At 46.0% G+C, this 16,430-nt stretch overlaps 1 protein-coding gene across 1 annotated transcript in view; it reads right to left on the reverse strand.

Annotated features, from left to right (window-relative positions):
- The window catches only part of BMPER (BMP binding endothelial regulator), a 210,602-nt gene that overhangs the window by 56,627 nt on the left and 137,545 nt on the right, over nucleotides 1–16,430 (reverse strand). The window contains exons 12-13 of the mRNA XM_074986058.1: nucleotides 15,126–15,455; nucleotides 5,862–6,198 (exon numbers count right to left, since the gene is read on the reverse strand). Of these exons, the coding sequence (XP_074842159.1) occupies nucleotides 5,862–6,198; nucleotides 15,126–15,455 (667 nt within the window). The remainder of the gene's footprint in view (nucleotides 1–5,861; nucleotides 6,199–15,125; nucleotides 15,456–16,430) is intronic.

The following is a 16,430-nucleotide window of genomic DNA, read 5'->3' on the forward strand; positions in this document are numbered from 1 at the left end:
GAATTCTAACACTTTATGGCTATCTAGAGATTTTAATCTTCAGAGTACTTTCCATATAAACCTTAACCACCTAATAAAGTAGGAATGACGCAGAGGTGATCAGTGACTTCCCACAGGGCACCAAGGGTGTATCAAAGTCAGGATCAAAGCCAGTGTTCCCTCGAATTTTTTCCATACATGGGCAGAATAAATTTTGTTATGTGTACCAAGGCATGTGCCGATTTGCACCTCCAATAGAAACAAAGGCTACAAGCTGACTTCCACTGGTGGCTCTTTGCTAATCAGCTGGGTGATACCTGAATCTCTCCCGGGCTGCTGCCCAAATGCTCATCTTACAGAGAACACTGATCAGAATTTAGGAATTACTGGTTCCTCATCCCATAGTCAAACAAATAGACTGTGTGTATTTTTTGGACAGCTAACATAAGCTGTGACTATAAAAAAAAGTGATCATAAATTAAACTTGAGATGTCATCAGAGAAATCTTTTCAGTAACATAGTATCAGATAAATATTTGTAACACACTCTTCAGGACCATTTTTGGTATTTGAAGAAATCACACCCTAATTTGAAAAGTTCCTGCTGAGTTTATTTCTGAGAATTCTTATTAAGAGCAGGTCACCTAAAGAGCAACTTGCTGAAAATGAGGCTGTGTTAATAGTTTAGATGAGAGAAGACTGAGAAAAGCGAACACCTTTGTAACATGATATTACAAATGGAAAAGTTATGTAACACGTAATGAGTGAGACTAAGGAAGGCAATGATATGCAAATCCATCTATTCAAACTCCTCAGTCAAAAAGAGGGCCAGATGGCTAGAAACATAGTCAGCTACCCATTTTATTTCAGATACATTTATATTCCAAGCGCAAACTTTGTTTCTCTTTAAAAATGCACAAATGAAAAAATCAGAATAAAACCTATAGGGTGTGTGTACACAGGAGCCCACCATCGAAAGAGCAAAATTGAAATTCAGAAATCAATATACCATCTTTCGAAAGAACACGACCACACGGCAAAGGCGGATCGCAGTTCCGACCCACTCTTTCGAAGACCCCATCCCATTATTTCGAAAAAGCGCATCCACATGTGTACGAGCGCTCTTTTGAAAGAAGGGAGGTGGAGATGCCGCGGACGGGGTCACATGGCCGCCAAGTCCTTCTGGGGCCTGCAGCCAGCCACCACCTTAAAGGGCCGTCCTTCTCCTCCCCAGCCCTGCACTAGCCGAGGCCTGCCGAGCTGCCAGGAGCAACACAGGACCCCAGCGCAGCAGCACCATGGCCGACGACACCCTGCTCCTCGCACTGGATGCAGGCATCGTGGGCACTGTTGCCCACGTTGTCTGCACGGTCGCTGCAGCTGCTCCCCTCCTTCTTGGGAGACAGAATAGCCCCCCTGAGGACATGGAGCCCACCCAGCCTGCACCCCGCCCCCTTGCACCCCGGTGCCTGTGGAGCCACCCCAGCAGCATGGACTGGTGGGAGCAACTGATTCTGGGGCAATGGGATGATATCACCTGGCTCCGGAACTTTCGCATGAGCTGGGACATCTTCCAGGAGCTGTGTCACTGGCTGGCACCTGGGTGGGACCATTCTGCGGGGACCTGTGGGGGGTTCAGGGGATTGGGCAGCTGGGGGCGTGCGGAGGGCCAGGAGCCGGGCCACATTGCCCATGTGCTCCTGTAAAGTCCCATGAATGGCGTCCAGGGAGGACATGAGCCTGCCCCAGGCCTCCCTCCGCCACGCCAGGTCAGACTCCTCCAGCCAGAGCCGGTGCTCCATAAGTTCTGCCTGGCGGAGGTTGGCGGGGTCATCCACCAGCCGACACTGTGACCTCCAGCTGCACACCCAGTGTAACGATGCTGCTGGGGGTGCCCAGCCTCTGTCCGATGCCTCCAGGGGGCTCTCGGGGACCACCGATGCTGATGGAATGTGTGGGCCTTCACTTGCTGCACCTGCAAGGGGTGATGGATAGCATGTCAGTCTCCAAGCAGGACCTCGTCCCCATTCCCCCCGGGACCCTGTCCCCCTGGGGCCCCGCCTCCCCAGACCCTCCCAGGGCCTGGCCATGGTGGACATGGCACCCCTGTGGCATCAAGTGCACACAGGCTTCCCCCAGGGTGGAACCATCCCCGGGTGTGGGCTGGCTCGCGGGCGTCCCACTGGGCAACTGGGTGCCTGGAACTGTCCATGGGTCCGGGTGCTGGGTGGCGCTGGCAGGTGCAAAGGGCGTGTTCTGGGCTGTGGCCAGACGGGGTGTGTGGCCCTGGGCCTCCAGGCTTGTGCCCAGGCCACTGTCAGGGGTGCCACCCCGCCCTGCCCGCAGGCGTGCTGTCCCCGCTGTGCACTTACTGGGGGGGACCTCGAGGATCTCCGGGGACACCCAGCTCCCTGTGGCCCGGCTGGATGACTGCAAGGGGACGTCGATGAAGAGGTCGCCCTCCTCGCTGGACCAGTCCCTGGTGGTGTCTGCCCCCTGGCTCGGGCAGGCTGGTCTTGGCTCCTGCAGCTACTCCAGCTCAGGTTGGTCTGCCGAGCTGTCCAGGACCGCTTTTGTTGGGGAGGTGTCCCGGGGCCCCAGGACGCTATGGAGCTCCCTATAGTAGAGGCAGGTGGAGGGGCCTGCCCCTGAGCGCCCGGCCTCATCCCGGACTCGGGCATAGCCCTGCCGGAGCTCTTTAACTTTGCTCCGGACTTGCTCTGGGGTCCACTCCGGGTGGCCTTGGCTGGTCAGTCCCCGGGCAAGGTGGGCAAAGGCAGCAGCGTTCCTCCGCTTTACCTCCATCTCCCAGAGGACCTCCTCTTCCCTCCAGAGGCCCAGGAGGTCTCTCAGTTCACGGTCCGTCCAGGAGGGGGCCCCTTTTCTTTTTTTCAGGGACAGACCCCTGGGAGCCCAGTGGGGGCTCTGAGGGGGGACCCCGGGGCTCGGGGGACTGCCGGGCGCTGCCCATGTGCCTGTTGCTGTGGTCGGGTGTGGCTGAGAGGGCGTGCTGCCTGGAGCTCGTGCTTTCCCAGCTTGCCTGCTCTCAGCTTCCTGCCACAGGGTTTCTGGGTCCGTGTGGCTTTAAGAGCAGCTTGACACGCAGGTTATAGAGCTCTGCTTGGTGGGGCAGGGCATCTCTGCGCTCGGACTGGGCGCCATCTTGGAGGACTCCTCTTTCGAAAGAGTGGGCCGTGGCGCGTCTACACGTGCCGTCTTTCGATGTTGTTTTTCGATGGGTGGCCCTTTTCCCATGCGGGATCGGGGTCCAGCTTTCGATGTCTGGGCTGCATTCCTTCAATTTCACATCGAAAGAGTGCATGGTACGTGTAGACACTCCCTTCACTCTTTCAAAAGAGGGCCGGTCTTTTCGAAATACTGTGCATGTGTAGACACGCCCATAATGAAATTCTGTTGAAGGTGTTATTCATAGTATCATGTGCATGCCATATATATCTTTGTTAATTCTGAATCAAACTGTTTCGGTTGCACACACCTTTATTATTTGGTTCCTGTAAATGCCCATTTGCCAGTATTGTTTTGTAAAATACCAAGAAGGGTGAAGGTTTATGTTGAAAAGGATCACGTGGTCTTCTTGTAGTGTGGTTCAGATAACCAACATAATTGTTTGACTTACTAAACTAATCATATACTAAAATTTGAATACTTCAGGGGATCCTCTTATTTAATGAGAAATCCATTTGCTAAAATTTCTTTGAAAAATATTTTTCAAATAATGAACAAATTTGCAAAAGATATTATCTGGTTATAGATATTTTGCTTATACGTAAAAAGGCCAAATTAACTTAGTAACTTGTTCTCAGCAAATTTTTCACTTAGTTCTAGTAAGAAATAATGTAATATCGCTACTGAATTTCATAGGGCATTTTGCTTTTCATTCTCACAGTGGTAGCTGAGCCACTGCAAAGCCTGAAAATATGAATGCAAAGTTTTAGGGAACTAACTCCCCCAGAATTTGGTGCTCATACCAAATTAGAGTATTTAAAACTGTGGAACTTGAGCTGGTTGAAAATTTGCTGACAGAACAATTTTCTATCAGAAAATGCCAACTGAACTAAATTTAAACTTTCTATAGAACTTGTCAGTGGAAACTAGCCTGGGCTTACTGGGCTGCCCAAATTCTCAACCAGAATTTTTAATAAGAATACATCCTGCGGACAAATTCACATAGCTAACTTTTCTTACCACATATGAATGACTTTTTTTTCAGAAATGTGAAATTTCCCATACAGTACTATGTAAAACAGCATTGTCTACAAAAAACACATAATTAAATCAAGCAAAAGTTCATTGTGTTTCCAAATCTGACACAATACTATTTTCCAAACCAAGCAAGGAAAAGTCCACCATGAGGATGCAAAGATCTTTTCTGGCTGTCCTTACTAAGATGCAAATAATTTTCTTTCATGGTGTCAGAGAGTGCATTGCAATAAATTAATCACAAGCCACTTTAAAGGCAAGAGAAAAAACTAAATGTGAAATGAAAGAGAAAGTCTAGTTTAAAATTTCTGTGCCTGTTCTCTTTCATTTTCGACACTTATGTTTAAATAACAGCAAAAGCGAGGTAAGTCTATTGGTGAAATACATTCAAAACATCTGTTGAATAGTAACAGAGAGGGAGCAGTGCTAGTCTATATACTATCAAAACAAAAAAGCAGTCAAGTAGCACTTTAAAGACTAACAAAATAATTTATTAGGTGAGATTTCGTGGGACAGAAAATTTATTTTGTTAGTCTTTGAAGTGCTACTGCACTGCTTTTTGTTTCAAAACATCTCTGTGTGTTAGTATCTCTACAACTGTGTTGCCCCCACCCCCACAACCACCAAGAAAATTAAACACTACAAAAGTCATTGACAGAACCTCCCTCATTCTTACACTATCTCCCTATCTTACGAGCCAGGCAACCAACTGAATCCCCAGACACAGACAGCAAACAAGAATATACTGAATTTTCTAGCACTCCCGAGCACCCAACCATACTGTGCTGGAGCAGATGAGAGGCTGTCAGTCTCCTCACAGAAGAGGAAGAAAGGCAGTTCATGAGAGAAACACAGTAATTTAAAAAAAACCACTATAAATGAATCCAGTAGATCAGCAGATGTGCTCAAGTACAGAAAGATGAGACCATGAAGTTAGTCAGCTCCATCAACGATCATGGAGTTGCTTTTATTTTTGATGTCAGGAAATTAAAAAAGCCCAGGATTTTATTTACTGGGAGAGGGACAAATAAATTCACGACAATTAAAGATCAAAAGTAATCTCTGTGGTTAAGGCCCAGGGCATTTTAATGATAAGAAAGGCTTAGATAAATTACTCATGCCAAATTTCTTGGTGTGTTCCCTTTTTCTATGCCCCAGAATAAAACAGGCAGAATCTGCCTGATCCTATTTACTGTATCCTTTTAAGCTCTAAAACATACACATTTTGTGAGGCAGGAAATTACGGTACAACTGTCTTAAATAAAATCAGTTTTAAGTTTCCCCTGGGAAACATGGAGAACTGTCTATTAAGTCTTCGTCCCATCAAAGTCAATTCCAACAATACGTTCTGTGGCTTTGTATTTATCCTTCCTCTTTGTCTGTGGGCTTTTCAAACAGCATTTTTTTCTAATGTGGCAATTATAAAGCTTTCTCTTTCAGTTGTAGCTGCTCTATTGCCCCTTCTGTTCCTATTTCCAGCTTTAACAGCTGATTCAACAAAGCTGTTCACCATGTGCTGGACTCCTATTGAAGTGAATCGGACTTAAGAACATGCTTAGAGTTAGCACTTGCTTAAGTACTTCCCTGAATCAAGGTCAATTAAATACAGATTTGAATCACTGCATTCTCACACAAGAGCTCTGCTCCATAGGCTGCACTTACCGATAGAATGCAGTATAATCCACTGTTGAGTGACAATTTTGAAACTCCCAAGCCTTGAGTTTCTGGCATTCCCGGTGGGCCTGAAGTTTTATCCTCACTGTTCCTTGGCACAGTTCAGGCACAGGCTTCTTCTGTGGACGGCTACAGAACTCGTTCGACTCCATACGCCAGGACTCAGCAAAGTCATCCACGTCAAACTTAAAATTCCCATCACCTCCTATCAGGTCATCTCTCTTGTGCCCATTGTAGTTGCCACACAAGCCACAGAGTTTGCCTTTCAGGTGTGGTGCAGCCATGACTTCAACAAAACTATCTCCATCCCATGAGATTTCCAAGCCTATTTTAGAGAGGGTGAAAAGAGGGAAAAAAGTTAATTATTAGCCGTTATTTTTGTTTATGAAAGAGTTTTTTACGGGAATCTAAGCAAAAACATTTGGTTTCCTTCCTAAAAATCTTTACATGCCATAGTAAGCCATCCGCTACGGTAAGTGCAATATTACTGAGATCAGACATGATTACAGAAAATTATGTGTTACGTGTATCTGGATAATTTTGGTTTTCTAACAGCAAGTGCTTGATTGACAGATCTGGAGATGAAACAGAAGTACAGGTTGAACCTCTCTAGGTGACCATCCTCTGGTCCAGCGACGCCCGTGGACCAGCAGGATTTTAGTTAGCTGGATATCCACTTCTTGTGGGTGCGGCCAAGTTTTCTATGGTCCCATGAAGTTTGTTTCTGGCCACCAGCCCTGGCTCCCAGTGTTCTGTGCTGTTATTTAGCTGTAATTTACCCCTAAATGGCTTCTGCGAGCCCAGTAAGCAATGGAAGTGTTGGTAATGCAGCTAGACAATATTGACCTCCTGTGGTCTGGCAAATTATCTGGTTTGGCATCAGTCAGGTCCTGAGACTGCTAGATTAGAGAGGTTCAACCTGTACTCTTAAACAAAATTGTGACCTCACTGAAGACAATAGCAAAACTCCCATTATTTCAATTGAGTCAATTTTCTTTCATCCATTATGTAGAAAAAGATACAGTGTAGGCAGCAGCTGGATAAACTTTGCCTATACCACAGCACATCACAATGAGTTCTGGAGAAACCTCTTGCTCTAAAAGAGCATTCAGTCCTTGCCCTTTATTCTCATGTTGCCGATTGATAACTCTTGTCTGTGGATATCTAGCCAGAGACCAACAATTCATTTCATGCAGGTCAACAAAGATAAGTCAGATGTGTAGCAATGTTCTGAGACTCAAAGGGTTAAGGACACTGTACGCCCACTACCAGTTCCTGGCCCAACCAATCAAAAACTACCAACATAGCGGAAAGGGAGAGAGGGACCAAACACCCGGCAGCTGGGATTCAGATGAATTACAGTGGCAGTACTTTCTTAAACTAGGATTTTGCACTTTCAGGACATTAGTTTATGAATTGCTGTCTATGAAAATAAGTGTTATAAAAATCTCACAATTTATTTACTATTTTAGATAAAAAGAGACCATTGGAAGCTGCTAAGGTTCCATTTCCACCAGAAACTGTTAACCTTTAGTTCAAGTCTTATTTCCACTGTCACCTGACAATATTTACGCTATTGTTAAGCATGTTTCCGTGAAATCATGACCAAGCACTGAACCAACATTAATTTATCCTCCCAACATCCCTTTCAAGAAAACAAGTATCATTATCCCCATTTTACTGGAAACAAGACATGAGAGAGAATAAATGAAGTTAATGGCAGAGTCCAGAAAAGAACACGCCCTATCCTGTCACCCATAATACCCTCTGTATTAGCACTGTTTATTTATATAACAAACATACTAACATGCTCCTTCCCTCCTCCCCCTCCCCCCCCCGCCACCCCCTGCACTCAGTTTCCTCTGTGAAAAAGGCCCATTTTTTCACAGTACAATCCCAATGTGCATAGCCCTCAAATAAAATAGGATGTGACTGAGTGGTACTAAACAGTGATGGAGGTCAGAACAATAGCTGTAAAATGGATACTTTGCCCTTGGTATGTATTGCTTGGTCCACTCTCTGACTGGAGACATGTAAGCAACAATTGGCTTGGGAGACAGTTGGCAAAGCAAGCTTTTTGCAAGTATACCCACAATATTCCTCCTCAGACAGTTCTTTTCTATAATGTGGTTTCTTATTGTGGCTGTAACACATTAGTGTGGAAGTCAACATAGCTGCGTCTACATGTGCACGCTACTTCGAAGTAGCGGCACCAACTTCGAAATAGCGCCCGTCACGTCTACACGCGTCTACACGCGTTAACTTCGACGTTAGGCGGCGAGACGTCGAAGTCGCTAACCTCATGAGGAGATAGGAATAGCGCCCTACGTTCAACGTCGAAGTAGGGAACGTGTAGACGATCCGCGTCCCGCAACGTCGAAATTGCTGGGTCCTCCATGGCAGCCATCAGCTGAGGGGTTGAGAGATGCTCTCTCTCCAGCCCCTGCGGGGCTCTATGGTCACCGTGGGCAGCAGCCCTTAGCCCAGGGCTTCTGGCTGCTTCTGCGGCAGCTGGGGATCTATGCTGCAGGCACAGGGTCTGCAACCAGTTGTCAGCTCTGTGTATCTTGTGTTGTTTAGTGCAAGTGTGTCTGGGAGGGGCCCTTTAAGGGAGCGGCTTGCTGTTGAGTCCGCCCTGTGACCCTGTCTGCAGCTGTGCCTGGCATCCCTATTTCGATGTGTGCTACTTTGACGTGTAGACGTTCCCTCGCTGCGCCTATTTCGATGTTGGGCTGAGCAACGTCGAAGTTGAACATCGACGTTGCCGGCCCTGGAGGATGTGTAGACGTTATTCATCGAAATAAGCTATTTCGATGTTGGCTGCACGTGTAGACGTAGCCCAAATGTTCCAAAAATGTTCTGTTCTAGTCATCTCTGAAAATGGTTTCTGACATTGCTGTAAGTTCCAGCACAGAGAGGGCCTTTATGTCTTCTTATAGTGGCACTCTATTTTCCATGCAGTGGTCTATTCACTGGGCAGTGTAGCTTAGTGGATACAGCCAGATACTGGTACCCTGGATTCTATTCCTAGCTCTGCCTCTGGTTCATTGGGTGACTTTGGGCAACTTATTTGCCTTGCTCTGTGACTTAGTTTTCCCAACTAGAAAATAGGGTTAATAATATGGGCCTCCTTTGTAAAGTGCTTTGAGATTTACAGAGAAAAAAACTATAATGGGAGCTATGTACATACTGGGCAGTTTACTGGAAAAAAAAAGAAAAAGAAAGAAAGAAAGAAAAAGCTTTGCTATTTTTACAAAAAGCCAGAGCAGCAAAGAAGAAAAAGTTCTTTTCTGTTGCTGTGCGTATCAATAAGAGTGCCAGACTACTTGTAACTGCAGTCATCTTTGTTCCTGACAACACTGCACAAAATAAAATACAGCTTGATTTTCAGACCCCATACAAAGCTTGCCATGCTGGCCTTCGGAATAAATCTTGCCATTGACATTTAAACTGAACCTTTTCCATATGGAAGAGTCACTGACATAGAATAAAGATTGAATCCCAGTTGCAGAATAGTTTTTCAGAGCTAGATATTGGCACTAGTCACAAAGGTCAGGTTTGAATACAAATCAAAACATTCCCAAAGTTTGGGGACCCCCAAATCCAAGTTTCCCTTCATCTTGGTTTAATATATAACTCTACTTTTAAGAGTTTATGCTCATTTCATTCCTTTAATGTGCTTCATGAGGCTGCTGATCTTAAATGGAGTCACAAAAGGACCGGAAGGAAGAATGGCCCTCACCCAACCTGCTGAAGAGTAAAGTTGATTAAGTAAAGGCTAGATCACACAGCCCTTACTCATGATGATGAGTACTTGAGTTCCAAAAACTGGATGTGTAAACATAGTGTTTTCAGGCATTCCATATTTATTTTCCATAAGCAATTTTATTTCTGAAAAGTGATTCATTGATTTCAGTGGAACTACGCATAAGCACCAGCATTAGTAAGACTTGTACAATCCAGAGTAAATAAACTATTCTAAATGTTCCCATATCTATTATATTTTAAAAGGCTAGTCACTCAGTGTGCGTTCATGTCCTCCTCTATCTGAGCCATATTCAGCGAAGATCTCTGTTACACTCAGTTACAGTCTTCTACTACAAATTGGGCTCTTTGACCCACACTGAAGACATTTGTACTTCTAAATGTGTCAGTTCCTGGCTCCATTCCCAGTGTTAACCAAGATAGTAACAGTCATGCTAGTAAAAGGGAAGTTTTCTAAAACTGTATACAGTTTAATTACACTATATCCTGATTTAATTTACATGCCCCAGTGAACATTTTGTCACTGTAGAACACGACGTTTTTAGGATCATCTTTCTTTTTTTTAGAGCCATTCAGTGATGCTGCCTTGGTTTTCAAAAACAAAATAAAAAATTCTCTCTCAAATGGAGCCTTTTTCCCCTTTGGTTAAGGAAGAATGGTGTGTACATTCTGACACTAGCTAATAATGTATTATACATGATATTTTCATTCTTGCCTGATCACACTGTTTAATGAGTATCATTTTGTTTGTGCATATGTGGCAAAATAAGTTTGTTTAAATAAACCAACTAACAAAGGGGATTATTCTATGGAACAATGTTTTAAATAGTCTCCTTGGCAGACAGACAATATTTAAAAGTGTTACTTGGTGCTTTTTTTCTTTTTCCACTGAATAAATGAGTTTCCCATTCTCTTGGGTTGGTGTCAAGATATAAGTAATTGGCAGCGTTTCAAGCCAAAGGAAGCAACATCTGTCCCATCTGGGGATGTGTAGAACAGGACAATTCTTTGAGTCGCTTTTTAGGGTTTTCAATTTTTCCTTCTGGGGGGATACGAAACCAACCCATTACACAGCTCCAGCTGGCACACCATGCTGATTTTTTAAAAAATTCATTTGTGCATGTCCCACACTGAGTCTCACATGCTGGGAGATGACATCAGTTGTTTTGCAGGACTTTTTAAAGTTAAAGCATCTTCATGATCCATCAGCCAAGATTTTGCGCTAAGGATATAGGACCAAATGCTTGCACACAAAGCGTCAGCCACTGTGGTTCCTAGGGCAAGGTGTTGGTGGGCTGGCTCCGTGCACAAGGAAGGGGCGGGGGTGGGGCAGCCTGCACTCAGCACCTTCTGGACCGTGGCGCTGCGCTGGCTCCAGTTACCATTGCTGCCACAGAAACAGTGGTGGCTGCCTGGACCCCTAGTCCCATTAGAATTGCTGGACCCTGGGGCAACTGCCTCCTTTGTGCCACACACGCATCAGGCCTCATCAAATGGGACTAGTGCAGAGGATCTGTGCAGTTTTTGCGCAGACAGAATATTCTCCCATCCTAATGGGAGAATAAAGAATTGCTGCATAATATTGGCTCTGTTCTCTTCTGTTTCCAACATGGGGATTTCAGACAAAGTCTCTGAAAACTGTAAGCCCATTAGAGTACACTCAAGCAACACACGCAGTGAGCTGTACAGGCCCTGGTGCTCAGGCTCCACCAAAATTCGAGCTGGGTGTCTCCCTCAGCTCTGCCTGCTGGCCACTATGCACCTCACCCAAGCATCCCTATGGGCTGCCTCACCTGAGAGACCTGACCTGCACCCTGCACTTCCTGCAGCCTGGAGCAAGCAGTTCTGTTCGGATTGCTCTCCCCTGCTGGTCATTGCTGCAGCCACCTGGCTATGGCATTCCTCCCCCTTCCCCTACCCTGGCCATGGGCAACTCCAAGTGCTACTCCCAACTTACAAGGCAGGTTGGGGGGGGATAGGGATAGGATAGGACACACTTTGGGCACCACCAAAATTACACAAACCTACTATCCCCATTGAGCAACTATTTGCACCTGCAGGGAGTGTGGCACCAGAATCTCTGCAGCATGTTCTGCCACTGTGCAGTTGTTTACTGACCTTATGTCAACAACAAGTAGAACAGCAGCAGGATTAGCTGCCAGTCATATTTGATTAGAATCTCTCTCTGGGCTGTCAGCTAATGAATTCCACATCACTAGAACTCACAGCTGACTGCTAAGATGCTTTTATTTAGAACTTTTAAGTACTGGTCACCTTGTGTGCATTTTATAGACAGGCACAGAAATCTGCCTTGTTGTTTCGAGGAGCAAAACCAAGCTGAGATCCATATTATGCAGGGTTGCATTTCCGGTGGATAGATGAACAGGTATCTCAATTCTCCTCTCAGCCATGGATGCTATGGTAGTCATAAAATAATGATACTAGGTAATGAGTATTATTGTGCCTTGTGTCTGTGAGTGTATTGATTTATGAGAAGGATTGGTTTCTCTGCTTTCACATGGCATTTCATTGAATTAACAGTAAATATTCTCTCTGACACAGAATTCCACTGTATAAGTGAAATCTCCCTGGGTTGCTACCTACCTGACAAGCTGTAAAGAGCAATTTCTTAACTTCCACTCTGTGTTCACCTATGGCGGGGTATGCCCACTGGTCTAACATTTCTACAACTAACCTCTTTCCTGGGATTCAACAGACCTGTCTTCCCTCTCATGTCCCTTCACAAAAGTTAGCAGATGTTCTGACTGATCCAATTTGTTTGCACTTCTAGGTCTAACGATACAAAGGAGACAAAAAGCCTGAATCATGGCTGCTCTTGGATAAAAATATAAATGAAAACAAAACAAAACAAAAATAACAAACAAAGCTGCAACCAGCTAAAATAATACAGCAAGCAGGTACCTGGTTTTTAAATGGAATTCTCCATTTTGGTGTGCATAATTTAGTATACGTAGTGACTTTTGTATACACTTTTGAATATGCAATTCATTTAATTTTTTTCCTGGCAATTCGCTGCAGGTGAGGAACTGTGATTTCACCCACACCAACAAAGGGCACAATTTGCTGCCTAAAATCGTAACTAAAAACATGAAGAGCCTATTTGAGAACCAGCTCCCCATTGGTTCAGTGTTACAGCTACTGTCACAAGGGCATCACAGGCAAACAATTTGGAAGTTACTGAAAATGAAATTCATGTATACATTTACATACCGAGTTGTCATTTGTAAACACATTTTGAAAAGAGATTCTGCATACAAAATATAATTTGCAGATGAATCTCTGCTCTTGCTTGTCCCAAAGGGATGTTGTAAGGTTAAACTAATGAATACCAATGGATCTCTTTGAGATACTCATGCATAAAGCGATGTAAGCCCAAAACGTGCATGCTTATTACCACTCAGGCTTTGTCTACACTGCAGGGTTTTGTTGACAAAACCAAGGGAGAGTCCAGATTACCAAGCATGTTCTGTCAACAGTAAGTCAACAGAATGCAGTGCTTTTGTTGACTACTGTACCCCACTCCCCACAAGGAATAACAGCTCTGTTGACAGAGATCTGTCGACAAAAGGCAGGTCTGGATGTTCCACGGGGCCTTCTGTTGACAGAGAGGGTCTCCAGGGTGCTATGCAGGTGCCCTGGGAGACTCCCTGTCCACAGCAATTGCCCTCGATGCTTTCTGCCACCGGTCCCAGGAGCCACCCCAGAGCACCAACAGATGGGTCCCCTCTTGGACTAGGGCCAAGGTCCAGACCCTCTTGGACCTATGATGGGAGGAGGAGATATTGCAGGACCCCAAAGCCAATTGGTGGATTGCCCATGTCTATACCTGGATGGCCATTGCCCTGGTGGAATAGGGCCACCCCCCTCCCTGGTCCATAGAGCAAGTTCAGGCAAAGGTGAAGGAACTTTGCCAGAGCTACATCTGGGCCCAGGATGCTCCCCAACGCTCTGGGACAGGACCTACCACCTGCCCTATTACATGGAGCTCCATGACATCCTGGAAAGAACACATCACATCCAACCTGCACCATCGACACAATGCTGGAAGCCCCCCAACTGGAGACAGAGCACCCGCAGGAAGAGAAGCAGGCCTCCAAGCCCCAAGTCCTACCAGAGATGGCAGCAGATACAGCCTTGGAGCCCAGTTGCACCCTGGTCATCACCCTGGAGTCAGTCCCTGCCAGCCAGGCCACCTGCTGGACCTCTTCAGAGCTGAGCAAAGTCCCACTGGTGAGTACCCCATGCATCACACACCCCAGGGCACAGGAGGCAGGTGCAGATGGAGTGTGCTGCAAGCACCACCTGGCTGGCTTGGGCAGGACCTTGCACTGAGGTCCTGGCACTTGGAACCATGTGCAACATAGCGTGCGCCACCCGGACCCAGCAAACAGTCCACAGGCCTGGACGCCAGCCTGCTGCCAGCCTCACTGGAGGCCAGATGAGTCCCAGGCCCTGCAGGCAAGGGGGGGGAGGAGGTCCTTCCAGCATCTGCCACAGCTGGAAGCGGGCTAACCACAAGGGCAACAGCCTGACCCCAAGCACGCTGAGGCACTCAGCACCCAGCGTGCAGGCACGCCCACAGGCGAGAGGCAGCACCCACTTCTGTGAAGAGTGCTGCGAGCTGCAGGTGGGTGGGGCGAGGAGGCCCAAGCTGCTCCTGGCTCACCCACCACTTGTGAGGAGATCCCTCTTTGGCCCGTTGAGTGGGGAAGGGGGAAGGGGGACATTGCAGTCAGCTCAGTCCCTGAGGCAGTGCAAAGTCCCCATGCACCAAGGCCCATTGTGTAGGCCACACATGGCTTTCCTCCTGGCACATTCCCATCCCTTGGGGGTGTTGGTTGCTGTTCATGGTGGGGAGCAGGGGCTCAGGGGCTGTGTCGTGTGAGTGACTCACCATTTCTCCACCTTGTCTTCCTTACAGCTGTGCCTACACCATCCGAAGGCCAGACCAGCCCCACCCCACCATCAGGGTGAGCCCACAGCTGGGGAGGCCGTTGCCACTTCCAGGAGGGACCACAATGCTGCTTTCTGGAGGATGACTGAGATCGTGGAGGAGTGGGTGTGGAATGACAGGCAATGGCAGTCGTGGGCTGGAACAACTCAGTCCCACTTTGACGCTGCCCCTGGCATCTGGTTGGACACTAGGGTTGTGGTTCCGGGTGGCCATTTTGTCAAGAGATCAGCCAGGCAGCCTGGCCACTCTCTGTTGACAGGGTTGATCAAAAGAGCAATACACTAGGCAGTTTGGCTGTAACCTGTCAACAGAAGTTTTGTCAGAAGATATCTTCCGACAAAAACTTCTGTTGACAGATTGCTCTAATCTAGAAATTGGCCAAGTTATTGTTCCTTCATATTTGCAATTCTGGAATTGTTGCATTTGGAGATTTCACAAGACACAAGGCAGACACCACTGTATTAGCATCTATTATGCATCTTCAGACATTTCTGATTTGGAGCAAGCCCCACCTGCTTTGGTTGTCACTTTCAGCAAGTAACCATCTAAGTCAATCTGAAACTGAGGAGTCCTGCAAGGCAGTGATATCCGGGTCCCATTCCATTTCACTGTGAGGTGCTGCTGGAGGCTGATAGTGCTTCCGCCCAGCACAAGGTCCACAGCTTTGGTCCAGGAGAAAGAACGAGTCCGACGGGCATCATTTTTCACCAGTACCTGGAAGGGTGAGGCAGAGGAGGAGCAGTCTTTCGTCAAAACATACTGACATGTTCCCTGAAAGTTAAACGTCCTTCCATCAAAAGTGTTGTAGTGGGGATCTCCAAACACAGTGCAAACTCCAGGCTCTGCAGGTGAGTGAGAAACAAAAGCACCATCAAGATCAATCAACATTTTAAAAGTGGTTGACAAGAACTTAAGAGATACAGACCACCCTTATAGGGCCAAAAGTTTACGGTAAGAGTGAGGGCAACTAACAAAATACATAATAATAAAAATACTTTTCAGGCTTGGGAAAATGAATATCAACATTTGGGAAAATAGCTAGAAACAACAGACAAACCAACCAGCCTTATTCCACCACTCAAGCTGAATTAAACGTAGAAAAGAAACAAAAAAATGGGGTAAACAATGTTAATTTTTCTAACAGTTCCAGCAACCAAAGGCCCTGATCCTGCAATCAAATCTGTGCCTGTACCCAGATCCCTGTTTCTGTGCTGGGCCCCGTGGAAATCACTGGGGCTCTTGGCAGGCACAAGGGTCTGGAGATGTAGGTTTTATTGCAGGCCAAAGGTGTTAACAGTGACCTAAATACGAAGCATATATATGTTCCATAATATAACTTATTTTAATTATGTATATAAACGAGTTATATTCTGGCCCCATTGAAATTATTTGGCTTTGTGCCATTAACTTCTGCAGTACCTGGATGTGGCCTTACATGCTTATATATTTATATACATAACATTTATATTATAGAGATAGACAGATATAACTGTCTGGCCAGATTCACTTGTTTGTTCTGGCTCGCCTGCTCTGCGCCAGAGACGTTAAGTAGCTGTAAATCTTTCTTACCCATGAATGTAATCCACATACTCATTATATAATTCTATAAAATATAATCTGTAATTTAGCCACTTTGGATTTTTAATTGATATGATTCTGTTAGCTCAAGTCAATACTGATTGGAAAACAAGTACTTTGTGCGTACCCAATAGTGCGACATGTTTCTGTAATAATTTTCAACAAATGTACAAAACATTTCTGGCTGGCATTTTCGTCTGTGAATATGTCAGAGCAGTCAAAGGTCAATGAGGAGCAAA

This window comes from Carettochelys insculpta, chromosome 2 (assembly GCF_033958435.1).
Source record: "Carettochelys insculpta isolate YL-2023 chromosome 2, ASM3395843v1, whole genome shotgun sequence".
Classification (NCBI taxonomy): Eukaryota; Metazoa; Chordata; order Testudines; family Carettochelyidae; genus Carettochelys; species Carettochelys insculpta.